The sequence below is a fragment of the Bos taurus genome, chromosome 19 (genome assembly GCF_002263795.3).
Source record: "Bos taurus isolate L1 Dominette 01449 registration number 42190680 breed Hereford chromosome 19, ARS-UCD2.0, whole genome shotgun sequence".
Lineage (NCBI taxonomy): Eukaryota > Metazoa > Chordata > Mammalia > Artiodactyla > Bovidae > Bos > Bos taurus.
In genome coordinates this window covers 33,445,307-33,472,069 of record NC_037346.1, presented here as the reverse complement: position 1 = coordinate 33,472,069, position 26,763 = coordinate 33,445,307, and the positions used below count along the sequence as shown (strand labels likewise).

The window sequence follows — 26,763 nt, the reverse complement described above, 5'->3', positions numbered from 1 at the left end:
GCTGGGGGTGCCGGGCGGGCCGGGCTGAGCGTGGTGACCTCAGTGCCCTTTCCTGCAGCGCTCGCCTGGTCCTCGAGGCCCGCGGCGGCGGAGCAGGAGCGGCGGGGCGCGGGCGGGGCTGCGGCCGGGGACGCCGAGGCCGAGATCATCCAGCTGCTGAAGCGAGCCAAGGTGAGGGGCCGCAGCGCGCCCCCCGGCTATGGGGACCCCGGTGGACGGAGTCCTGGGGTCAGCGCGTCGGGCGCAGGTAGAGGCGGCGCTGCGGGCTGCGAGGTTGCTAGCGCGGGGAGAAGTGCGCACAGGCTGAGGGGAGCGGGGCGGGCCTCCTCTTCCTGAACGTTTTCTCCTTTTCCCGGGGTACCGGGCCTCCTCCTTTGGGCTGACCACCGCCTCATGCCCAACGCGTCCACCCGAGTGCCCACACACGGCGGGTGCGGCCCGCGTGCCAACTCTGTTTGAGGCTTCAGCTGACCCAAACGAACCTGTGGTCTTAGGCATCTCTCCGACCCCTTCCCTCAGTACCTCTTTTCTGTAGTCTGCCCCGTTTTCCTGCCTGGACGCTCCATAGTCATTCTGAGAACTTGTGGTACCTAACTACCACCTCCCATATACCGAGAATCCAGCAACGAATTTTTGGATTTTGCCACCAAATCCAAAATGCTTCTCAAACCTGTCGCCTCTTCTGTGTCTCCTGAGTCACCCTGGCCACGCTGCTACAGCCTGCAGTCTTGTCTGCCCTGTTGCCCCCTGCCATCCAGGTTTGACAGCAGCTGGAGCGATCATTTAAATGTAAATCAGCTGGTGTCATCCCGTGCCCACAAGCCTTGATTGACCCGTCACAGCGTTTGTGGTAGAACCCAGACTCCTTGCCCTGGCTGGTGAGACCTGTGATCCTACCCCCATTGCCTCCCTACTTGGCAGTAACAGTCACCATCCTCAGTTCACATCTGTTCACTTTCATTGTTTGAGTGGTTCTTGAAGATCCGTCATCTTCAGCCTGTAGCACCTTCGGTCATTCCCTGCTCTCTGGGTCAGTTTTTCCCCACAGTTCCTTACTTAGTTGGCTGTTTCTCTTCCTTTTTACCTCTGTTTAACTGTCTTGACTCCCATTTGAAGGAAACCCCTTGTTCCTTTCTCTTGCTTTCCTTCACAGCCTGTATCATTGGTTGTGATTGAGCCCACCTGTCCTGCAGGAAAGAGCGGAGGAGGATGTAGGGCCAGCAGCTCCGTTATAAGAGTTCGTGAAAAGTGCTCACGATCCTGCTGCCTATGTCTGTCAGCCAGTGTGCTATATCTGTGGCCATGCGGAGCTGCAGGGGAGCCCCTCTCCAGTCACCACTGCAGACACCATACCTTTGCACAGCAGGGATTCAATAAGTGTTCGAGGAATCAATGACTAGCTTCCCTCTGTGTACTGGGACACGTAGCCGTACTTGTTTCTGTCTGGTGGTGCGTGTCTCTCTTCTTTTCGTGTTTCAGTTTCTTTTATTTTGTTTTCTCTTTTCAGTTCTGCATCATGAAAGATGAGCCAGAAGAGGCAGAGCTTATTTTGCATGACGCTCTTCATCTTGCCCACAAGAGTCACAACACAAAGGCCATCGCTTACACTTATGACTTGGTAACTTCTCTGACCAGTCTGAGCCGCCGCCAGTGGTGCAGGAGAAGGGCTGTTAGTGTTCCTGATTAGTATTCCTGACCTGCAGGATGTCTTTCTGGGTTTTGTTTTTACTAAGTTTTCTTTAGCTTTCAATTTTTATTACCCTTGGACTGTCATGTATAAGAAACCTCAACCCCAGACCGAAAAGAAACAATTATCATTAATATTTGTGTTCTCAGTGGAGAGTGGATCTAGAATTGTTACCATCAAAGTCTGCGCGTACTCTCACCCCATTGCTGGACTTTGCTTCTAGCAGATTAGCAACAGTTCCTGGCCTGTTTTTTTTAGATAGAAGGTGAAAGCAAAGGGGAGTTTTCAGTGTAAAGATTTTGAAGTAAGTGGAAACACAATGCTTTAAACTGAAAAAACAACTTAATCTGCTTTCAGATGGCGAACTTAGCATTTATAAGGGGTCAGCTTGAAAATGTAAGTAAATCATGTTGTGAATTTGTGAATGGCTAGCCTCTAGACCTCTGCTAGCTAGACCTCTGCACATAAGGGTACAGGCAAAGCTTCTGTAACAAAGAGACCCCAAGATAAAGTGACTGAAATAAGAGGGAAGCGTATCCGTTTAATGCATTAATCCAGAGGCGGCTGAACCCTGAAGAGGGGTGAGCACTTATACCCCATGAAGTGACCCAGGAGCCCAGGTTCCTTCTAAGATGTGTTCTCGCCTGAGTACGAGCACTGGCTCATCTCCAGCTGTGGGCAGGAAGAGGGACGGAGGGCCAGCAGAGTCCTTGTGAAGTACGCTGTTGAAGCTGTTCGTGTAAACTGCGTGCATCTCTTGGCCGCAGCCTCCTCATATGATCACACATGAAGTGCAAAGGAAGGACCCTTGACCTAATGGAAACTGAGGAGACTGTACCGGAAAAGATGGGGAGGAGAGTGACTGTTAGGGCTAGTTTTCAGTCTCTGCCACAGTGGGTTTAGGTGGGAAGTTGATCTCTGAAGCTGGTTCTACACATCACAGAGTAGTTTTCAAGGTGCCCAGGGGATGTGGGGTCCCAGTATTTTAGTCTGTTTTTCCAACAAAAGGTTACCTTTCTCTCTATGTGTGTTTTTCAAGGAATGCTGCCTTAGACTAGTACTTAGAATGTAGGGTCATTTAGATATGGGGCCCAAATAAAAGAAAAATCTCTTCCTTATGCTTTTAGGCAGAAAAACTTTTTAAAGCAACAATGAGTTACCTGCTTGGAGGGGGCATGCAACAGGTAAGGACATTACATAGTATTGCACCCTAGCTGAGGAAGTTTTCAAAATAGCCCCCACATGTGTTTTGACCAAAAAGTTGGGATTTTCCTCCCTAAGACCAGTATAAAAATTGCCAGTCTTTCACTCATGCAAAAGCGTGATGCCTGATTCCTCCAAAAGCATCAAGACTATGGCTTTCAGGGTGTAGTCAGTCTAGAAATTAATCTGAAATACTTCATGTGGAAATTTTATTTGTTATGAACTTCCTTTTTCTTTTCCCAACAGGAAGACAATGCAATCATAGAGATCTCCCTAAAGCTGGCCACTATTTACGCTGCTCAGAGTAGGTAAGTGTAGTCGGAGTCTGGGTGTGGGAGCAGCGGTGGGTGAGGGCTGTGGGTCAGAAACTGACCCTGGGGTGTCACAGTTTTCATCCTACTAATCACCTGGGTATCTAAAATCTCGGTTGTCACACTCCTGGTGTCCCATCTCTCATCTTTGAGATCTTGAGCCTTTTCCAGTCTTGCCCCTCCTGAGTCCATTAGCGTGCCCGGTGGGGCCTGCAGCCCTCATCCCTGTGGCTGCACTGTGACAGGCCTGGTCACGTGTTCTGTTCCTGATTGAACTGGGAAGTCGTTAGAACCTTAGTTTTGCCCTTCCTAGGAGAGCTGGGTGGAGAAGGAAATGGCAACCCACTCCAGTATTCTTGCCTGGAGAATCCCAGGGATGGGGGAGCCTGTTGGGCTGCCGTCTATGGGGTCACACAGAGTCGGACACAATGGACGCGACTTAGCAGCAGCAGCAGGAGAGCTGGGAGCAATGCAAGAGTGGCTGGGGGTGGCATATTTTGCTGGTGGAAGTATCAACAAAGCGGGAAGTTAGGTACAGGTTATGTGATGAGAGAGTTGCTGTGAGAGGGTGTCACTGGCTCGTCCGGTGGGCGGTTTTAAGGCTGTAGAGGTGATGGGGTGGCTAGGTTGTACCAAGGAGGCACTGAGGCATGGGGCAGAGGCCTTTGGACGAGTGGGACAGGAAAGCAGTGCTACTAAAAAGTATTGGATGAGTCTAGATTCTTACACAGAAGGAAAAGTCTGCCAGGCACATGGAAAGGCTTTGGGAAACATTTTAGATGTGTGCCAAAGGTCAGGGACATAGACAGAGGGGCCTGGTGCCCTTCACTCTCTAGGTGAAAACTCAGAGGATGTAAGAGGACTCCTGGAGGGTTAATTTGGGGTAAATTTAAGGGAAGGCTTGACTTCTCCTTAGCCCTTGAGTTGCTGCAGAAATTGGGTACTGCAAGTTTTGAATGGTACCTAGCCCAGTGCTGTAGGAGGAGTGCTCACTGCAGCCAGAGACCCTGGCACTGGCACCTGCAGCCCGAGTGGTCCGCTCCTTTGTTTTTTGGGGGTCCCAGTCCATCTCCTGGCATTTGGCTGGACACTGGATGGACCAGAGCCTCAGGGCCTCTGATTCCAAGTCTATAGAGAAACTTTGAGGTTGGTTCATGCCAGGGAGCATTGCAGCCGGGTTAGTCTCTCTGGACGGGTTACAGACAGGACCAGATGTTGGTGGGTGTGGCCCCCTGGGTTAAGGAGAAGCCCGGAGATGGTAACACTGGACAGTGAGACACGCCCACGCTCTCTCAAGAGGTGAAAGCTGTGCGGTACCTACAATAATTAGCCCATAAGTTACCCTGCTCAGAAGCGTTCTCTCTTGATGACTGAGAACGTCTCGTGGGCAGCCTCCCCTGCTCCACGCCCTGCTTGGATGAGGTCCCTGCTGCTGCCGAGGTTTGGCTCGGGGAAAGCTGCTCCTCTTCTGAGAACGGAGTAGAGAGGGGTTGTCTGGCCAAGCCCAGAGGAGAGGTAAGCTTGTTTAGTGCTGCTTCCAGTGAGGAGCTGAGAGCCAGAGTGGAGGAGCAAAGACCAGGACAGATGGATGCTCTGTGGTGCTCACCGTATCTCAGATGCCAGCAGGCAGCCCTCTTTCTGTCCAGAGTCGGCCTGCTGGCCGCTTGGGCGTCCTCACTGGTGACTGAGGGTCCCCAGACTGGGGCCAAATGCCTTTTAGCACCCTGGTTGGGACTTCCATTTCTGTAAAAGAAACTTGTGTTGGAGACCTGCAGCTTGAGAGGAGTGGTGAGCTGATACACCCTCCGGAAATGGACGAGGTCAGCAGTCAGAATTCTGCCATGAGCCCAGGCCTCCTCTGGCGCTGCTCTTGGGTTGACCAGGCGTCAGATGCTCTCGCAGGAGGAGGAGCTGGCCCCTTGGCTCTGCTAGTGGGAAGGAGGGAGCGCTGGTTTTGTGGGTTACTGAAACCCCAGCAGCACTCCAAGATGACGAAAAACAATCTTCTGACAGAGGAGAAGTTGACACCCCTTAGGGACTCGAAACCGAGTTCCCATCCGTCTTAACACTAGATGATGCAAACCCGAGGCGGAAGACAGGACAACTGATTTATCCTCTTTGCTTTATAGGCAGGAACTGGCTCTTGCTGGCTATGAATTCTGCATTTCAACTCTTGAGGAGAAAATTGAACGAGAAAGGGAATTATCGGAAGACGTTCTGTCAGGTAGGAAACCTGGCTATTTTTTTGGCCTTCCTTTGCCACCGAGGGCTTGGCTGTCAGGCTGCAGTGCAGGACATAGAGGTGTGTCAGTCAGGAGAGGGGGATTACCGTTAGGTTAACTGTGGCTGTTCCTAAGGTCTCAGAGGGTTTGGAGTAAGATTTTCTTTAAATGACTCGATCACCGGTTTGCTTTGTTTTGTTTTTAACCCCATGGTGATATGTTCATAGTATGTCATTGACATTTAGAGTCTCTGGAAAACTTGGGGGGAGAAGGGACGTATTTTCTCTGGTCTCTTGGTTCAGCCGCGGTCACAATACACATTAAGTCGCTTAGCTCTGGTGTCCACGAGGGTGAGAGAGAGCAGTGCAGAGTCTGTCCGTCCCCGTCGAGAAGGTGTGACGTCGTGTGGGATGGGCAGGGGGCTCTGGCTCTCCGCCATTCCGGTGTCTTTTTTTTTTTTAATTGAAGTAGTTGGTTTACAGTGCGGTGCCAATCTTTGCTGTACAGCAGTGATTCAGTTTCACACATACATACCTTCTGTTTTAAATATTCTTTTCCGCTACGGTTTATCATAGGATATTGGGTCTAGTTCCCTGTGCTGTACAGTAGGGCCTTCTTGTTTCTCAGTTCTAAATGTCATAGTTTGCATCTAAAACCCCACATGCCCAGTCCTCCTCCCTCCCCTTGGTAACCACAAGTCTGTTCTCTGTCCTTGAGTCTGCTTCTGTTCTGTAGATAAGTTCATCTGTGCTGTACTTCATTTTTTATAATTTTATTTTATGTATTTTTGGCTGCCCTGGGTCTTCACTGCTGCGGGCAGCCTTTTCTAGCTGGGGTGAGTGGGGCCTGCTCGCTAGTTGGGATTCGGGGGCTTCTCTCTGCGGTGGCTTCTTGTTGTGGAGTTTGGGCTCAGTGGTTGTGCATGGGCTGAGTTGCTCTGAGGCATGCAGAATCTTCCTGGACCAGGAATTGAGCCTGTGTCTCCGGCACTGGTTAGTGGATTCTTAGCCACTGGACCACCAGGGAAGCCCTGTGCCATTATTTTAAATTCTGCATATAAGTGACATCATGATATTTGTCTTCCTCCGTCTGATTGACTTCACTTAGTGTGGGGATCTCTAGTTGCGTCCGTGCTGCTGCAGATGGTGTTATTTTGTTCTTTTTTGTGGTTGAGCGGTAGTGCATTGTGTGTAGGTGCCGCGTGTGTTTTATCCAGTCATCTGTTGATGGACAGGCAGGTTGCTTCCCTGTCTTGGCTGTTGTGAATAGTGCTTCTGTGAACATACAGTGCGTGTGTCATTTTGAATTACGGTTTTGTCTGGGTTTATGCCTAGGAGTGGGCTTGGTAACTCTCGTTTCCTGAGGAGCCTCCATTCTGTGGTCCATAGGTTGCGCCAGCTTTCCTCTCGCCAGTAGTGTAGGAGGTTCCCTGTTCTCCACACCTCTTCCAGAGGTTATATACTTTCTGATGGCTATTCTGACTGCTGTCAGGTGTTATTTCATTATAGTTTTTATTTGCATTTCTCTTAATAATTAGGGATGTTGAGCATCTTTTCATGTGCATTTGGGGTTTCATTCCTTTTAATTATTTTATTTTGCTCTCGTTGTGGCAGGTGGGTGCTACTCTTTGTCTCGGGGCTTCTTGTTGCGGAGCATGGGCTCTAGAGCGCAGGCTCAGTAGTTACGGTGCACGAGTTTAGTTGCTCTGAGGCATGTGGGATCTAGTTCCCTGACCAGGGATAAAACCCATGTCGGCTGCATTGGCCGGTGGATTCTTAACCACTGGGCCACCAGGGAAGTCCTTGCATTCAGATTTCTTACTGTGGGTTGAAATATTGGGAATCTTCAGATTGACAGTCGTTCGGTGACTCTTGATTTCACACTTCCTCTTTGCTGGGCGCTTGCACGATGATGGAGGTGGAGCACAGCTCTGGTATCTCTGAAGGCAGTACATGTGGCTTCAGGGAGGTGTCTGTCCTCCGTGGTCTTTACAGTTTTCCCTGGAACAAAACTCAGTTTTCCTCCATTAGCTCTGCTGAAGCTCCCCGCATCAAGGTCAGCAGCTCCTCCCTGGCAGCTCAGCCCAGTGATCACCATCTCCTGCTGGAAACACTTTACTGGACTTCAAGGCCACCTCCCTGGTCGCTCGTGCTGGCTGGGTCACCTCTCTCGTGGGCCTCTGCGCTGTCTGGGCCACTCCCCTCTCTGCCCCTGCACACCCTGGGAGGCAGCCGTGAGGCCTGTGCTTCCAGTACTGGCTCCACATCTTCAGCGCAGCCTGTGAGGGAGCTTGTCTACCTGACATCTTGACCGGAATGCCTCATGATCATCTCACACTTCATATGTTCCACATGAGTCTCTCTGTTTTCCTGCGTTGATCTAGTTTTTCTTACTGAAGTGTAGTTGACGTGTGTTATATGTTACAGGTGGACAGTACAGTGATTCCATTTTTAAAGGTTGTCTTCCATTTATAGTTACTGTAAAATATTTGCTACAGTCCCTGTGTTGTGCCCTATATCATTGTAGCTTATTTGACATCAAAAGAGTTTGTCCTTCTTACGCCCTCGTGTATATTGTACACCCCCACCCCACCCCCGTAAATGGATCTCTTGATTTCCACCCCTCACAATTGCTTCTCACCAGGCAGCCTGTTTTGTAACTGGCACCACCATTTACCTGGTGCTTTGGTGCCATCTGTGATTCTTCCTTACTTCCTGCTTGTAGCTCACCAGCAAGCTGTACTGAAACTGCCGTGGCAGTACATCCACGTCACAGCCGTCAGGCCCTCCTGCCCCGTTGTGGTCCAGGCCCCTGTGCTTCTTGCCTGGGCGCCTGTGGTCGTTCCCTCCCAGGGGTCCCTGCTCCCTCATTCCCTAGGGAAGGCATTCCCGCCCACCTGCCCTCTCAGGCCCGCCTCCGCCTGCAGCCCCAGCTCCTCTCTCAGAGGCTCCAAGAGCATTGCCTTCTCCAGCCTTGTCCCTGCTCTTCTCTCTGAAGTCTTTCTGCCTCCGCTTGGTCTTTGATCCTCTTTCTCTGCAGGTTTGATAAAAGTCTGTTATCAAAAGGAGAACTTAAAGGAGACAAAATTTCCAGTCTTGCATTAGTTCATCTAACAGTCCATTTACTTAGTTAACTTCAGTCTAAATTTCATTAATCGTGACTATGCATAAAACTTTGCTCAAGGTTCCTCCTCGTAATCTCTCATCATTTTTTGTATCCAACCTTTCATTTTTCATCTAAATAAAATTAACCAGCTCATTTATTTTTTACCAAGATGTAATTTCATTTCTCATGTCTTCTTTACTGAAAACATACATTGTTATTTTTACCGTATTTTGAAAAGTTACTGTATTGTTTCTCATAGCTTTAATTACATGTTTAAATTAGAATCCTCAACTCTTAAAACATTAATTTTGGTGAAACTAAGAAGTAAATAATTAGGTTCTGTCTTTACATTGGCATTTTATAAATTGGTGCGCTTAAACATCAGTGATAATTTTAAAAAACATTTATTTTCTTAATGTGTGTGTTGGTTCCTCAGTCGTGTCTGACTCTTTGCAACTCCATGGACTGTAGCCCACCAGGCTCCTCTGTCCGTGGAATACTCCAGGCAGGAATACTGGAATGGGTTGCCATTTCCTTCTCTAGGTGGTCGTCCCAACCCAGGGATGGAACCCAGCTCTCTTGCATTGTAGGCAGATTCTTTACCATCTGAAACCCTGTTTTCTTATACAGAACATTTTAGGTGATACCAAACGTTTTCATTAATATTTTCAGATACTTAAAAATTTTTTTTCTAGTAATTGATGACTTATAGTAACCTTAGTATCTTTTAGGTAAACTTTCATCATGTAGCTTAAATTGGCACAGCTTTAGAATCTTAAGTTATTAAACATCTGGAAAGACCACGTTAAGTAGACATTTCTAAAATAATATTTAAAGCTTTTGTCCCAAAGTTTTTATCTCATTTACCTTGAAGTTTCATCATGTGCAGTTATTTTCTTGCAAGAGATAGTAAGGTCTTATTTATTAAACCTAAATACAATAAAATGTTATACTTAATTTAGATGACTCTTTTGTTCTCCAGTCTCTCAGTTGTGTCCAACTCTGCAGCCCCATGGACTGCAGCACTCCAGGCTTCCCTGTCCTTCACTGTCACCCGGAGCTTGCTCAAACTCATGTCCATTGAGTCAGTGATGCCATCCAACCATCTCATCCACTGTTGCCCCCTTTTCCTCCAGTGAGTCAGCTCTTTGCATCAGGTGGCCAAAGTATTGGAGCTTCAGCATCTTCCATTGAATATTCAGGGTTGATTTCCTCTAGGATTGATAGTTTCATCTCCTTGCTGTCCATGGGACTTTCAAAAGTCTTGTCCAGCACTGCAGTTGAAAAGCATCGATTCTTTGACACTCAGCCTTCTTTATGTTCCAACTCTCAACATCCATACATGACTATTGGCAAAACCATAGCTTTGACTATGTGGATCTTTGTCAGCATAGTTGACGTCTTTGCTTTTTAATACACTGTCTAGGTTCATCATAGCTTTTCTTCCAAGGAGCAAATGTCTTTTCATTTCATGGCTGCAGTCACCATCGCAGTGATTTTGGAGCCCAAGAAGATAAAGTCTGTCAGTGTTTCCCTTTTTTCCCCTATCTGTTTGCCATGAAGTGATGGGACCAGATGCCATGATCATCGTTCTTTGAATGTTGAGTTTTGAGCCAACTTTCTCACTCTCTTCTTTCACCTTCATCAAGAGGTTCTTTAGTTCTCTTCCCTTTCTGCCATTAGGGTGTCATCTACATATCTGAGGTTATTGATATTTCTCCGTGCAGTGTTGATTCCAGCTTGTACTTCATCAGCTGGCGTTTCACATGATGTACTCTGCATCAGTTCAGTTCAGTCGCTCAGTCGTGTCCGACTCTTTGCGAGCCCATGAATTGCAGCACACTAGGCCTCCCTGTCCATCACCAACTCCCGGAGTTCACCCAAACTCACGTCCATTGAGTTGGTGATGCCATCCAGCCATCTCAGCCTCTGTCGTCCTCTTCTCCTCCTGTCCCCAATCTCTCCCGGCATCAGAGTCTTTTCCAGTGAGTCAACTCTGCATGAGGTGGCCAGAGTACTGGAGTTTCAGCTTTAGCATCATTCCTTCCAAAGAACACCCAGGACTGATCTCCTTTAGAATGGACTGGTTGGATCTCCTTGCTGTCCAAGGGACTCTCAAGAGTCTTCTCCCAACACCACAGTTCAAAAGCATCAATTCTTTGGCACTCAGCTTTTTTCACAGTCCAACTCTCACATCCATACGTGACCACTGGAAAAACCATAGCCTTGATGAGATGGACCTTTGTAGGCAAAGTAATGTCTCTGCTTTTTAATATACTGTCTAGGTTGGTCATAACTTTCCTTCCAAGGAGTAAGTGTCTTTTAATTTCATGGCTGCAGTCACCATCTGCAGTGATTTTGGAGCCCCCAAAAATAAAGTCTGACACTGTTTCCACTGTTTCCCCACCGATTTCCCATGAAGTGATGGGACCAGATGCCATGATCTTCGTTTTCTGAATGTTGAGCTTTAAGCCAACTTTTTCACTCTCACTCTTTCACTTTCATCAAGAGGCTTTTTAGTTCCTCTTCACTTTCTGCCGTAAGGGTGGTGTCATCTGCATATCTGAGGTTACTGATATTTCTCCCGGCAGTCTTGATTCCCAGCTTCTGCTTCTTCCAGCCCAGCGTTTCTCATGATGTACTCTGCATATAAGTTAAATAAGCAGGGTGACAATATACAGCCTTGATGTACTCCTTTTCCTATTTGGAACCAGTCTGTTGTTCCATGTCCAGTTCTAACTGTTGCTTCCTGACCTGCATATAGGTTTCTCAAGAGGGAGGTCAGGTGATCTGGTATTCCCATCTCTTTAAGAATTTTCCAGCTTGTTTTGATCCACACAGTCTAAGGCTGTAGTCAGTGAAGCAGAAGTAGATGTTTTTCTGGAATTCCCTTGCTTTTTAAATGATCCATCGTACGTTGGGAGTTTTATCTCTGGTTCCTTTTCTTTTTCTAAATCAAGTTTGTACAACTGGAAGTTTTCCGTTTGTGTACTGTTGAAGCCTGGCTTGGAGAATTTTTAGTGTTACTAAAAATGCTAGCATGTGAAATGACTGCAGTTGTGCGGTAGTTTGAACACTCTTTGGCATTGCCCTTTTCTGGGATTTGAATGAAAGCTGGCCGTTCCCAGTCCTGTTGGCACTGCCGAGTTTTCCAAGTTTGCTGGCATGTTGAATGTAGCACTTTAACAGCATCATCATCTTTTAGGATTTGAAATAGCTCAGCTGAAATTCGATCACCTCCAGTAGCTTTGTTGGTAGTGATGCTTCCTAAGGCCCACTTGCCTTCCAGGATGTCTAACTCTAGGTGAGTGATCACACCATTGTGGTTATCCGGGTCATTAAGACCTTTTCTGTGCAGTTTCTTCTATGTGTTCTTGCCACCTCTTCTTAATGATGAGTCTTAAATGGCGTCTTTAAACTTAAACATTAATCTCAGATATTAACTTAATATTGAGTATTTCCCACTTCATGTGAACCTGAAAATCATCTTGGCCAGTTTTCTTTAACGTAGGCACTTTTTATTAAAATTAAGTAGCAGTCCTTATAAATCCTGTTCTAATAATACCTTTTAGAAGTAGAAGCATCTTCTATGTGTATACAGACATAAGCTATAGGGATCTCATGGCTTTACCAGGTATTACAATATAAACTTACTGGTTAACAAACAGTTGGAATACCTTAAAGTTGCTTGTTTACATGATTAAGGCATACTATCTGTAAGATTTTGCTGAGGGAACATTCTCAGCAGTTTAGATTTAAAACTGCCACTTTTTTTTTTTTTCTTGATTTCCCAGTCGTGCCTGCTTAATTGGGCTTAGTCTCAGCTCTTTGAGGCCTGTATTCATATTCTGGTTTAGACATTTGCAAGACAAAAGGCCGTTGGTTAGTTATTTTAAAAGATGGTTTTGTCGCCTAAAGATACTAAAATCAGTGGCAGGATATTTATCAAACTGAAATGTAATTTACGAAGTTCTATGTTATAAGGCATTTAGCAAAGACCTTTCTGAGTTTATTAATTAAAGCAAAGGAAAATCACTTTAAAAAATTAACCCTTCCATGTCAGTTCCCTGTTTACTCCTTTTGTATCACTCAGGTAACTATTAGTTTTCTCAGTGCGTTTAGTTAATATTTTCTTAGTGGCAATCTATATGCCTTGTTTATCCCACAATATAATTAAATAAGAGCTTTAACACCTTATATAAAGCTCATTTAAATATACCAACTTACATACATTTTTTTGGGCTTCCTTCCTAGCTCAGTTGGTTAAGAATCTGCCTGCAGTGCAGGAGACATGGGTTCGATTCCTATATCGGGAATATCCCCTAGAGAAGGAAATGGCAACCCACTCCAGTATTCTTGCCTGGAGAATCCCATGGACAGAGGAACCTGGTGGGCTACAGTCCATGGTTTCACAACAATCGGACACGACTGAGTGACTTTCACTACTACTACATACATTTTTATTAACTCAGTGGACTTGAGTTTGAGCAAGCTCCGGGAGTTGGTGATGCCCAGGGAAGCCTGGCGTGCTGCAGTCCATGGGGTCGCAAAGAGTTGGACACGACCTAGCGACTGAACTGAAATTGTGCCAGCTTCTATACCTTTAACTTAAGTTTTCATCAGTATCCAATCAACAAGTTTTGTCTTGAGGGAGAGTTTAGAAGGCTTTTTCTTTCTGTTCCCTGTCTAGTTTACCTACTTTAATGTAAAAGGCTCTGGGTAAAAGGCATATATGTCTGTTTTATTTATCCCATTTTAAATAACCATCCAAAGAACTTTTTATTCATTTGACATAACTCCTTTTTTTTTTTAATATTTTTTTACCTCATCGAAATAATAACTAGACCTCCCCCTAGTTCAGTTCAGTCGGTCAGTCGTGTCCAGCTCTTTGCGACCCCATGAATTGCAGCATGCCAGGCCTCCCTGTCCATCACCAACTCCCGGAGTTCACTCAGACTCACGTCCATCGAGTCGGTGATGCCATCCAGCCATCTCATCCTCTGTCATCCCCTTCTCCTCCCGACCCCAATCCCTCCCAGCATTAGAGTCTTTTCCAATGAGTCAACTCTTTGCATGAGGTGGCCAAAGTACTGGAGTTTCAGCTTTAGCATCATTCCTTCCAAAGAACACCCAGGACTGATCTCCTTTAGAATGGACTGGTTGGATCTCCTTGCAGTCCAAGGGCCTCTCAAGAGTCTTCTCCAGCACCACAGTTCAAAAGCATCAATTCTTCGGTGCTCAGCTTTCTTCACAGTCCAACTCTCACATCCATACATGACCACTGGAAAAACCATAGCCTTGACTAGACAGACCTTTGTTGGCAAAGTAATGTCTCTGCTTTTTAATATGCTATCTAGGTTGGTCATAAGACCTCCCCCCACCCCCCTGTTTTTTGTTGATATTCTTAATTGCTTTTATTAGCATTTGTAGGGCTTCCCTGGTAGCTCAGCTGGTAAGAATCCATCTGCAATGCAGGAATGAAAGTGAAAGTTGCTTAGTTGTGTCCAGCTCTTTAGGACCCCATGTCTCCCACATTGCAACTTGATTTTTTACCAACCGAGCTTTCAGGGAAGCCTGCAATGCAGGAGACCCCGGTTCAGTTCCTAGGTCAGGAAGATCCCCTGGAGAAGGAATAGGCTACCCACTCCAGTAATCTTGCCTAGAGAATCCCCATGGACAGAGGAGCCTGGCACGCCATAGTCCATGGGTCACAAAGTTTCCCACATGACTGAGCGACTGACACACTCTCTGGTCTGTCTATAAGGGAAGCATGGTTGGCCTGCTGAGTTGGTCGCCAGATTGTGATTTGTGTGTGTGAAGCCAGCTTTTAATTTTTAACTGCGTACCTATTAAAGAGCTCCCTCAGTGGCTCAGCTGGTGAAGAAACTGCCTGCGATGTGAGAGACCTGGATTTGATCCCTGGGTTGGGAAGATCCTCTGGAGAAGGGACAGGCTATCCACTCCAGTATTCTGGCCTGGAGAATTCCGTGGACTGTATAGTCTATGGGGTCATAAAGAGTCGGACACGACTGAGTGACTTTCACTTTTTGATATTTAGGATGGGATTTAATTTGTCTAGTTAACTAGGTACTTGCAAGTCTGAGCTCCGTTCCTTATGTCTTTCTACAATTGAGCCACCTCAGTGTCTTTCAGCCAGACCCTGGGTATTTCTTGGTAAAAACTGAGCCTGCCCCCACCTGTGCCTTTCTCCTGGGTGGGAATTCTCTCAGGATCTTCCAACCAAGCTCCACCCAGTTTCTAGACCCTGGGTGGGTATTTCCAGGTGTCTTCTCATCCCCACAGAATTTAGCATGCAAAATTAAGCATGGAAAAATGCAAACCTCTGGGCTTACTGAATTCATTCCTTTCATATGCACCTCAGCTGCCTGGGGCCAGTCCTGTTTCCTTGCATCACCCCCTCCCCCCATAGTCACCATGGGGAGGCGGCAGCACCTGAGGTTTTGGGAGCCCTCATTCACATTCGCAGGCTAGAAATCGCTGATGGCTGTGACATTTCTTGTTTATTGATATGAAAGGAGGTATTTTCATTTCACAGAATAAAATTTCAAACAGCATTAAGAAGAAAATAAAGATCACTTATAATCATGCCAAGAATTCTTATTTATTTTTCGGTGTCTGTCTTTTAGGTTTGTTTTGCCCACTGCCGTTCACATTTTAGCAAGGAAGTGAGGGATCACACTGTACTTTGTAACCTGATTTAAAAAAAAAAAATGTAGTGTATGGGGAAAGCACCTTTTTTCTAGTTGAAAGGAGTCTTGTCAGAGCAAATTAATTTCTCTTGTAAATGTGATTTATCTTTTTCTCAGGAAATACATTCCCTCAGTTTTAAACAAAGCAAATCCGTTATCACATTCGTGTGCTTTCAATTGACATGACTAACTTCATCCCAGGAATATATTACTTCAGATCAAAACTTGTTTTCTAATTACAGAGGAAATGCCCTAACAAATTAAGTGAAAACAATATAGTTAGGAGCAGTCTTAATTTTTTACAATACAGAGATTAAATGTAAGTATAGAACACAGGCTGAAATGATACCAAAATCTCTCTGGCTGATAGGCTTCATGGGGGATTTATATTTTATTTGTGCTTTTCTGGATATTTTTCTTTTAAAAATTACTTTCTAATATTACCTGAATAATATAAAAAATCAAAGAATATTACAACTTAATTTAAAAATAGCAATTTCAAAATAAACATCATTTTCTTTGCCCCGCTTGTTCCTAGTCATTTTGAACTCTTAACCAATTTCTTCCGGTATTTTATTTCTAAATAACATAAAATTATTATTTCTTAATTTAGTTTTAGAATCTAGTGGCTTGGAAGTGAGGATTTATCACAGATTTGAAGCTTGCACACTATGAATACAATATAAGCGCGTTAACTGCTGAGCCAAGTAACAGGGCTGTAAGTTGTAGTTTCTTCTGTGTACAGCCTTTGTTTTCCTCCAAAGCCAGTAGGTGACTGGATTTGCTAGGTGTTTTTGTTCTTGATTTTTAATTGGAAAATAATTACAATATTGTGCTGGTCTCTGCCGCCCATCAACGTGAATCAGCCACAGGTGTACACATGTGCCCCGCCCCCCAGCCTCCCTCTCACCTCTGTCACCTGTCTTTTATGAATATGGCAAACTCTTCTAACTGGGCTGCTTGCTTTACTCCAGATCCCCTTCCTCTCAGTCTCTCCTGGGGCTGTCGTGTGAGTGAGGGAGTGGAGTATAACCCTGTGGGTCCAGTCCAGGCGGGGTGGCCCAGCCTTCCGCTCCTGAACGTAAGGCAGTGTTCAGAGCTGACTCCTCCGGGTGGTTTTGCAGTGACATTGCAGGTCAGTCAGCACATATCAAGGTTGTTGATGAATACTGCACGATTGCTTTAGAAAGGACTGTATTAATTTACATTTTCTGATTCTGTTAATGTATTGCTTTGTGACTTTGGTCAAATCTCTATTTTTAATCCGCAGAATGGGATTAAGAGTAATATTTTCTCTTGGGACTGTTAAAAGAATTACACGTAAAGCACTTAGGACAGTATGTACTAATGCATACTAGGTACTCAGAAAGTATTAAGCATTATCCTTTTAAAAATAATTTCATTTATTTTCGACCCTGCTGGTTCCTTGTTGCTGCACAGGCTTTTCTCTAGTTTCGGCGAGTGGGTGCTAGCTGCTGTTCGTTGCAGTACACAGGCTTCTCATTGCAGTGGCTTCTCTTGTTGGGGAGCTCGGCTCTAGGCGCGCGGGCCCAATAGCTGCAGCTCCTGGGCACCGGAGCACGGGCTTAGTAGTTGCGGCGAGTGAGCTTAGTTGCTTTACAGCATGCGGGAGCCCCCGGACCAGGGATCGAAGCCATGTCACCCACATTGGCAGACGGACTCTCAACCACTGAACCACGGGGGAAGGGCTCCCATTTGGCTTTTCCCTTAATTTTCACATGAATTTTAGATCATTTTGTCAGGTTCCCAAAGTGCTTTGAGACTGAATTTTAAGATACTAGTTTGGGGAGATTGCCATCTGAATAAGTTAGCATTTGACTACTAACAGAAAAAAAAATTCAACTAAATTGAGTTAAATAATGAGGACACGATTATGTGTCTGGCAGTTCAGCCAAGGGCGCTCTTCCCACCGGCCCTCGCTGACATTCTCAGTGCACTGGCTTTCTCTTTGCGCTTTCCTGTGGGTGAAAAGTGACTGTCAGGTCCCAGGAACCTCGCCCAGAAACAGCAGGGTCCAGAGGAAAAGGGAGACTCCTCGGATGTTTCTCTTAGAGGCCAGGTTGTCTCCGCTGGAATCTTTCCCCACCCCGGGGATTTACCGTTACTCCTTTTGGCTGGGGTGGGTCATGTGGCATTTCTAACCCAGTACTTGGCAAACCAAAGGGGATTACCATGACTGGTTAAAACTGGTCAGGATCCATTCCTGACAGGGTTCAGAATCCCTCTTCTTGAATCACATGAGAGAGTGGCTCCTGACATGAATGAATGGCATCCCTGCTGGCAGACGTCACTCTGGGCACGTCCTCCCACTCAGGGCTGTGGGCTGATTTCTTCACAGATTTGATGCTGTTCTGTCACATCTGATTCTCAGTGGACACCTTACTAAACTGTTTGGTTTCAGTTGATATTCACACTATTTCCAGATGCAGAATGAACTATTTGGGAAGTCATAGTTCTACTCCTGTGTCCCTTACCCCGCCCCCCCCTTGTTAAATTTAGTTCATTGGCCATAGTCTCAGAATGTTAAGTAACAGCCGTGCTGGACAACTTTGTCTTAAATCTAATTTGGTGTCAAACTGCATGAGTAGATGTACTGTATCAAGCTTGCTAGTACTGCTGGATAATATTTAATGCTCATATTTTATTTAGACATTTGCATTTATTTTCTCATGTGAAATCCGTAGTTGATTTCCCGAGCGTGTCATCACAGGATTGTATTAATGTAATAAAATGAGTTGGCATGTTCTCTGTGTTTCCTGGAGTAGGTGTGAGGCATTACTCGGAGTGACCTAGTCCTTGGAAATCGTAGGATCTGTGAAACCGTGTGGGTCAGATCTCCTTTAGTTATTTTCTGGCACCCTTTTTTCTTCCTTCCTTGGTTCCTTATGCATTTAAGGTGGTTCTGTTTTCTTGAGTTGCTTTCAGTACCTGGGACAGTAAGTGAACGCATGGATGAAAGAATTTTATATTTATAAAGCATAGCTTAACAATATTCTGTTATGTATTCAAGATCATATTCCTTCCCCAGATTTTCATATTTTAAGTAAAACATTTTTGGAAAGTTGGAGTATTTCTGGTGGCATATTTGGTTTCATGAATTCTTTGAATTGAGCCAGGTTGGAATTCTGGCTTCTCCACTTAGAACAGCAGTGGGACCTCATCCATGGAAATGACTGGAGAGCCTTCCTCGTGGAGTTGTGGGGGTGAGATGCTCTAGCATTGTGGCCGGGCTTATCAGGGACTATCAGAGAGTTTGTTAACCTGTCAATTAAGTTTAGCTCTTCTTGTTAGGTTTACCCCTCTGAGTTACGAAAGACTTTCCTGACTATACTTGTTTCTTTTTGGTTTTTGTCAGTTTTCTTGACCTTGTCAAAGAGCCAACTTTTGGTTTCATTTTCTAATTTTGTTCGTTTGTTTTCTACCTCATTTGTTTCCATTCTAATCTTTTATATCTCTTCTGCTTGCCATGGGTTTATTTTGCTCTTTTTCTAGTTTCTTAGGTAGAGGATCAGGTTGTTGATTTAAGATTTTTTTTTAATTGCAGGATAATTGCTCTGTAATGTGGTTTCTCCTGTACATCAATCCTAATCACTCTCACACACACACACACACACACACACACACTTGAGTCTGCTTCCCAAGACCTTTCTTTCTTTTTTAATGTAGCCATTTACAACTAAAAATGTTCCTCTATTATGTTAGCTACATCCCATGAATTTTGGTGTGTTGTGTTTTTATTTTCATGTATCTCAAAATATTTTCTAACTTTTCTTGTGATTTCTTTTGAGATCTCTTGGATATTTTGGAGAGTGTTGATTAATCTACATGTATTTGTGAATTTCCAAAATTTCCTTCTGTTGATTTTTAGGTTTGTTCCATTATGATCAGAAAACATGCTTTGTATGATTTCAGTCCTTTTACATTTTATCAAGATTTGTTTCATGGCCTGGTACATGGTTTATCCAGGCTTCCCTGGTGGCTCAGTGGTAAAGAATCCTGCTAATGCCGGAGACACGGAAGACAAGAGTTTGTAGATTCCTGGGTTGGGAAGATCCCTTGGAGAAGGGAATGGCAATCCACTCCAGTATTCTTGCCTGGAGAATCCCATGGACAGAAGAGTCCATGGGGTTGCAAAGAGTCGGACATGACTGAGCAGCTAAACAACAGCAACATGGTTTATCTGGGGGTGTTGCGTGTGCATCTGAGAGGAGGCGTACTCTGTAGATGTGTGTCGGCTTTAGTTGGTTTATAGAGTTGTTCAGGCTTCTGTACCCTTGCTGACATTGTGTAGTTGTAGACAATATTTATGTTTTTGTGATTTTTTTCTTTATATATGCTGTTTAGAGTCCCAGATTTTATATATACACACACACACACACACACACAGCTTCATTATGAATTATCCTTTCATCAGAAAAGTGATTCTTTTTTGTCCTACTTAAGGTATTTGTCACAAATTTTAGTTTCACATTGTTGACTGTATCTTACTCTTAAAATTTGAGTTATTTTGTTTTCAGTATGTTTTGGGGTTTTTTTGGCTGTGCTGTGTCTTCCTTGCTGCAAGGGCATCTCTCTGGTTGGGAGGCTCTCTTTGGGTACGTGGACTTCTCACTGTGGTGGCTTCTCTTGTGGAGCACTGGCTCCAGGTGCGAGGGGTCAGTAGTTGCAACTCGTGGGCTTTAGAGCGAGTGCTCAGTGGTTGTGACCCATGGACTTAGTTGCCTGTGGCACGTGGGATCTTTCTGGACCAGGGATCGAACCTGTGTTCTCTGAATCTGCAGCCCAATTCTTAACCACCAGGGCTTCCCTCAGTATGTCTTTTGTAGAAGGCTGTGTTTGGATCTTTTATTTTTTTTAAGCTGAGTATTGTTGCCTTGTGATAATAAAACGTACTTAAATCTAGAATTGAAAGTGGTATTTGGTCTAAATTTTTGCACTAAAAGCTTTCCATTTTTGTTATTTCTTGTGTTTTCAAGTCCCTCTTAAAGGGTTGTTTTCCTCACTAAATGTCCTTTTATATTTTGGAAGGAAGGCACATAATACGGTTCTCAGTTCTGTTAAGAGCAACCTAAAATTTCTTCAAGATGTATTTGACTCAGAAAAAAATTTTTTATTTTCAGTTTCCTGTGTAAGATGAGATGACTACAGGGTAATAAATCTGCTACTTTTCCCTAGTTCTCTGCGATCTGGAATTTTGCATCTGGTGGGATTTTTCTGCAGAGAATGTGGAAGCCAACTTGTTCACCTTCTTTTGTAAATAACCTGTTTTCTCCTGCCTGGTTACTTTGTAGGCATTGGAAGCTCTTTAGCATAATAAGGTTAGGGGTTGGTCTCTCTGAATTCTGCCTGGTCTTTGGTGAACCTTTCTGGGTTTTTTTGGGACGTGCTGGGTCTCATTGCTGCGTGTGGGCTCTAGCTCGTTGCTGTGGGCAGGGGCTACTCAGTAGTTGTGGTGCTCAGGCTTCTCTTGTACATGGGCTCCAAGTTGGCCTGAGGCATGTGGGATCTTAGTTCCCAGACCAGGGATGGAACTCGGGTCCCCTGCATCAGCAGGTGGATTCCTATCCTCTGGACCACCAGGATAGTCCTGGCCTCCCTCTTTTCTTGTTCTATAGTATATAAATATATTGTCTCCTCTTTTCCACTGTGTATTCTGTATTACTGACTTATCCAGAAAAGTCAGTACTATATCTTTCTTCTTAAAGATTTTACACAAAAATAGTGGAAACTTTAATAGATACCTGTATGCTTTCAAACCCTTAGCTTTGGCAAGTCTTAGGTATTATTCGTTCGGGTTTTTCATCCCATCTTACAGAAAAGCCTGAACAAACCTTTCGGCCAACCCAGTATTTTACCTGGTCTGGGGAAGTTTAAACCCCTTGGTACTTCTGCTTGATGTAACTGTAATCCTGGATTTGGTTTTGGTGTTTATGAGTCTTCTGCCTGTTTATACTTGTATACATCAGTAAACTATGGGACTAAAATGTTTTTAAACTTTATATGAACAGTGTCTTACTGTACCATTGTTTCTGCAGTTTATTTCTTCACTCATCATATTGCTGAGCTTTTATCCACGTTGATACTTAAAATATTTTTCGCACAAAGGCCCTATTTGCTTGTCAGGCTGCATGTCTGTTCAGAAGAGGTGACTTCCCGTGATTGTTCCTGGGTCGGGGCGGCGGGGGGTTCGCCTTTTTTCCATCCTCCAGAGGAGAGATGCAGGCTAGTGGAGGCCCTGATCCTCCGCTGTGGACATGTGCTCACTTCGCCCGTCGGTGGACATGGAGGTCCTGCCTCTCTTGCTGTGGGAGTAATGCTGGGACCTGCGTCTCTGTGGACATGCCAGGCTGTTCCCCAGGGGCGTACCGAGGAGTGGGACTGCTGGCCTGCCACACTAGACATTACCGAACACTTAGCAGTGTGCTTTTACCACTTTATATTTTCGTCGGCGATGTGTTGGCGTTCTTATTGTGCTATATTTCATTTTAAAATTTTTCCCTTATTTTTTGAAGGGTGTTTTTCTTTTCTTCCTCAATGATTTGTAAATAATTCTTAATATATTTAAGCATCTTTTTTTTTTTTCCCGAGCATCTATTTTGTTGGTTACATTCTCTCTTTGTGGTCTTGTCTTTTCACTTTAGGGCATTTGACAGATTGGAGAATCTTTTGGTATTTTCCTTTATGGTTTGTGCTTTCTGAGTCTTGTTTAATAAAAGCCTCCACTTTCTAAGGTCAGAAAAATAGTCTCTTGTAAAGACTTGGCTTCTACCCGGCACCTTAGGGTGATAGTTTGGTTGTTATAGCTGGGGTCGGAGGGGAGGTGGACATCTAATGGGTATCTGACTAAATTTAAGTTAAACACTGTAATTCACAGAAATTATCTGTCAAAATATCAATAGCCAAAAGTGACACTGTTTGGAAACCATGATCTCCACACATCGCTTTGACAGTGGTTAGGTGTCCAGATACCTGCAAAATGACTGAAAAATTAGAGAATGCCGGTGTGTCATGATGGGGTCGTGTGTACGGACCTCAGAGGTAAATTTTGCCATTTTTCTTTTTATCTTTTCCTAATGGAGCTTCATAATAATTCTTTGATACTCCATCAACCAGGAATCAACAATAATCCAGAGGAAACCAGTTAACATGCTAATAATAATCCACAAGTAAATAAGTACTTGGTTCTTTTCCACTGAGTCTTTCATTACCTGGAATTTGTTTTTACTGTGGTGTAAGACAATGCTGTTATGTTTTCCTCCCCCAGACTGGGTTTTAACTTAGGGCTGCTTTATTAGTGAGTCCCTTTCTCGCTGGTGTGTAATGACACCTCTATGTTGAGCTTCCAGAGATTCACGTCCTGCTCCTGTGACTTCTGTAGGTAAAATTAATGTTTGGTGTCATCATACCTCCCGTGTATAGTTCATACCTTCTTTTTTCTCTTTCGTTCATTCAACCAGTCAGGAAACACTGGGATGCACATTAGATATAGCTGTAAGTAACACCTGGTCAGTTTCTAGTGGAGGAAGAAGAGCAAACATCCACTGAAGTCGTTGCATATCTGAAGATGGCTGAAGAATGGGGATGTAAGCTGAGGGATGAGGGCCAGAGGGGCCGGCGCAGGGCTCGTAGGTGGAGCCCCTGACCTCTGAGGAAGAGTTCCAGCCGGGGTCACTCAGTTATCTTCAGGGGAGGCCTCCTTTTACCATCCTCTTGATTCCCACCTGAGCTGTCTCCATGTTTACGTACTCGGGTTACAGACTCTTCAGCGGCTTTGAGAAATGAGTCTCTGGCCTGGCTTTGTTCTTCCAGACTCTCAGGTCCGAGCCTGGGGAAGGGATGACTTGGATTTAGACATCAAATCAAGCACGGTGGGGTGGGGGGTGTCTGTGATGGGTTTCCATGTGGTCCCTGTCCCCCTGTAGCCTCTGGGGTCATCCTAGCTTTATAGGGAGTTCAGATCTACTTCTGTGTCCTGTGTGAGATGAAGAACCCAATTCTGGATTCAGAGACACCCAGGCCACCACACAACCAGCCAGAACTGGGCCCTGTTTCGTATTCTCCCCTTTGGGTTTTAGCTCCTTTGTAATTGCTGGCCCTCAGGATTTCCTTCTCTCAGGAGGTCAGCTGTGCAAGTAAAAAGGTATGTGTTATGATTTATCTAATATTTGAAGCAGAAGGGTTTTCAGATTATCTGTCATGTTACTGGAACCAAAACTCCTTCCACTGCCACCATTAGTGGTCTCGGAAAGCACCAGGGTCATTAGTCAGGTGATGAGATGCAGCCTGGCATGTCAAGGACGTTCCTGGAGCATGAGCAGCAAATGCCTTTAGCTTCAAAGACCCTGTAGCCTCTCCCAGATTATTATTGCTGGGTACCTGTGCTTGAGTTCTCCCAAATCACTGATGGAGACTCTGCATTTATGCAAGCCTGATTTGGTGCAGATAGAGTACACCGAGTCATTCTCAGCATTCCTGGAATAAAAGCTGCTTGGTGCATTTATCCTTAGTGCATTTGAAAATTCAGGTTGCTTGTATTTTGACTAAAGATTTCTGTGGTGAATCTTTTTCATAGACTGATTTTAGGTTGCCTCATCTTTTTCTCCTAGGAATGATTTGTGATAAAGAATTACTTATAATTAAAGTCTGAAGAGATAAATACACTTCCCTCCCCTCAGATCTGAATAGCCTTTGGGGGTGGCGGTTTCTCCGCTGTCAGTAGGTTTCTTTGGTGTGTGACTTCTAGTGGTGTTTGTTTATATTGGTATTTCAAAGCAGCATGTTTTAATTGTTATTAGAAAAAGGAACTCTGGTACTTTACCGAGGTATGAACTTAGCAGTGTGCTGATGGTCTCACTATGGAGTCTTTATTTCTCCCTTTGTCCTATATTTAGAGATATATGTTAAAAATTTTATGTTACTATGATTAGAATGTACTGTGAATTTAAAATGTATTTTCTTAATAATGAAATATTAACAGCTAAAATTTACCTCATCAGTTAATTCCTTCTAAAAAGGTTTATCTTTTCTGCCATTCTAGTTTAATTACCATTACTGGTATCAGGGGTAATAATTTTCCACTAGAATTACTTGTCACCTCATTCTTATATTTTTGAGTTACAGTATTGAACATATATTCTAATTTTAAAGTATACAGAGTATACTTTTTTTAATGTAGAAATATTTAGAGAGAATTAGCACATGTTTCAGTAATGAGTCAGCAGTCATTCTTGAAACAGTTTTCAGAACTGGAATAACGTAGACGTTATTTTGTGATGGTTTCGATATGTGGTAAACATCTTTGTCTTGTTCTCCAGGAGTGCAGATCTTAGTGTCTGCAGGTGTTGTGACTCTTCAGCCTCCTGGGACCTGTGTCAGTACCTGGGGGGCACAGAGCTTCTCTGCCTGGGCCTTTCTCCACGCTGTTATCCCCCAATAGTGTGGATCTTAAACTGCTAATTTTACAAGCTTTTTGCTCAGCATTTAAAGAGTGTTCCTAGTGAGATCTATTTTTATTGCTTCAGCATTTCCTTTTAATACAGAAAAATGGTATCTTAAGTGATATTTATTTGGTGCCATATTATGTTTTGCTTTTTTATATTAGTTATATTTATCCATGAATTTTTATGTGCTTTTTGTTTAAAAATAATTTAAAATTTGTAAGGTGATCTATTTAAAACTTGGTTTGGTTTTTATCATTTGCCTTTTATATAATTAGAAGAACTTTGGGTTTTTACTAGAAGCAAAGTTTTATTTTCACTTTTACCTTCTGAGATTATTTTTATAGATTATTTGTATTGTTTTATTTAAACTATCCCCTCAGTAACTGATCATAGGGTTATTTGGCAACATCGTCATCTTTAAAGTCTATGCACCATTTAAACTTGGAAGATAGGGAAGGAGTTGTATTCAGTGTGGTGATCCCTTTGTTGGTAAACAGACCCGTCTGCACCCCTTCACATGGGCATCCAGTAATCGTGCTCTGTGAGGTTATCCGAGGGAACCTCTGAGTCCTTCATGTGAACATTCCCCTCCGCCAAAGCTGTCTGCACAGTGTCCTTTCCGCTGGCTCACCACCACTTGCGTGCTGTTTGTGTCATGGCTCCAAGGCCTTTACTTGGCCGACTGCTGTTAGCTGCTGGTACCCAGCCCTGCTGTCTGGCTCTTTTTTTCCAGATATGGTACGTTGGAAGCTGCCATACATTGCAGCCTTTATTACTGTTCTTCAAAAAACAGATTAGCTGTTCTTTAAATTGGGTTATGATGCTCCATCCCAGGATTCTGAGTGTTCTCTGGTTCCTTTGTGTGCTGTTTTCATACCAGAAAATTTTATTGGCCCTAGGCTTTTTGTTGTTGTTCTAGGAGTTTATCTTCACCTGGTTCATGCTAGATAATACTAGTTTCAAACTAAAAATAATACTCAATCTTAAAAGGTATGGAAAAGTTCATTACTTATGTTACAATAATTGTGACTTACAAGAAATATCTATTTGGTCATTCAGATGATGAAAATGTCTCATACATTATTGGTCTTTGTTCATCATAGTTCCTGCCTCAGAACTCCCCATATCCTTTACATTTTCCCGAGTGTGGAGTATGATTTAGCTTATTGTTAAAGCACAGGGGCTGGTTGCCAGTGGAGCCAACCATGTGGTTGGAGGGTTGGAGCCTTCAGTCTTACCCCTGACTGGGATGGAAGGTGACTCAGCTGCCAGCGCTTTAATAAAGGCGCCACCATCAACACCCCAGGGGATGGGGCCTGGGGCTCTTGTGGAGGGCATAGGGACAGTGGCACCTGGAGAGGGCAGGAAGCCCCTCCCCCACACCTCACCTGTTCCTGAGTTGTATCCTTATAAAAACAGGTGATCTGTGAGCCACCCTAGCAAACTGATTGAACCTGAGGGGAGGAGTCCTGGGAACCTCTCATCTCCAGGTGACACCCTGGACCGGTGTCTGGAGTGGGGTGGGGGCTTACCTGGGGACTCTGGGTAGGTGGTGTCAGGGGAGTTGAATTCTTGGATACACCTACTTGTTGGTTTGGCAAATCCCCCTTCCCCACACAAACTTGGGTCCAAGAGCCAGTGTAGATGTTAATCACCTTGTGTAAAAGGATAGGTCAGGAGGACTGGTTTAGTGACTGTGTTCAGAGCACTTGCCCCGCCTTCTGGTTGTTGCTCGTTGCACCCAGCACTGCTCGCGTTTCCTTCTCAGCCGACGACAAGGCCAACACACAGCTCCTTCTGGGCATGTGTCTGGACACCTACGCGCGCTACCTGCTCTTCTCCCAGCAGCCATCTCAGGCACAGAGGATGTATGAAAAAGCTCTGCGGATTTCTGAGGAAATACTTGGAGAAAGACACCCACAGGTAAGGGGGGGCGTCTAAAAACAGCAGGCGTCTAAGACGAAGATTTCAGAATCCAGAATAGGAAATGTGGACAGACCCTCAGCAGAAGGCCCTGTTGCATCCACTCCCCCCACCCTCCGTTTTAGGAAGGGTTTAAGGCTG

The 26,763-nt window shown here is 44.6% G+C and overlaps 1 protein-coding gene and 1 long non-coding RNA gene across 6 annotated transcripts in view; one reads left to right on the top strand and one right to left on the bottom strand.

Annotated features, from left to right (window-relative positions):
* Positions 1 to 26,763, top strand: part of TTC19 (tetratricopeptide repeat domain 19) — a 59,517-nt gene that overhangs the window by 30,581 nt on the left and 2,173 nt on the right. For 3 of the 5 annotated variants that reach the window (XM_059878325.1, XM_005220454.5, XM_002695862.6), the window contains 7 exons: positions 59 to 171; positions 1,508 to 1,618; positions 2,045 to 2,083; positions 2,815 to 2,871; positions 3,137 to 3,198; positions 5,331 to 5,425; positions 26,468 to 26,622. In XM_059878325.1, the coding sequence (XP_059734308.1) occupies positions 59 to 171; positions 1,508 to 1,618; positions 2,045 to 2,083; positions 2,815 to 2,871; positions 3,137 to 3,198; positions 5,331 to 5,425; positions 26,468 to 26,622 (632 nt within the window). The other 2 variants (XM_059878326.1, XM_059878327.1) reach the window with 2 other exon arrangements.
* LOC132342975 (uncharacterized) lies at positions 15,031 to 26,469 on the bottom strand. The gene is made up of 2 exons (XR_009491596.1): positions 24,078 to 26,469; positions 15,031 to 23,084 (listed from the first exon to the last, which is right to left on the bottom strand). It is a non-coding gene; the product is annotated as an uncharacterized lncRNA (long non-coding RNA).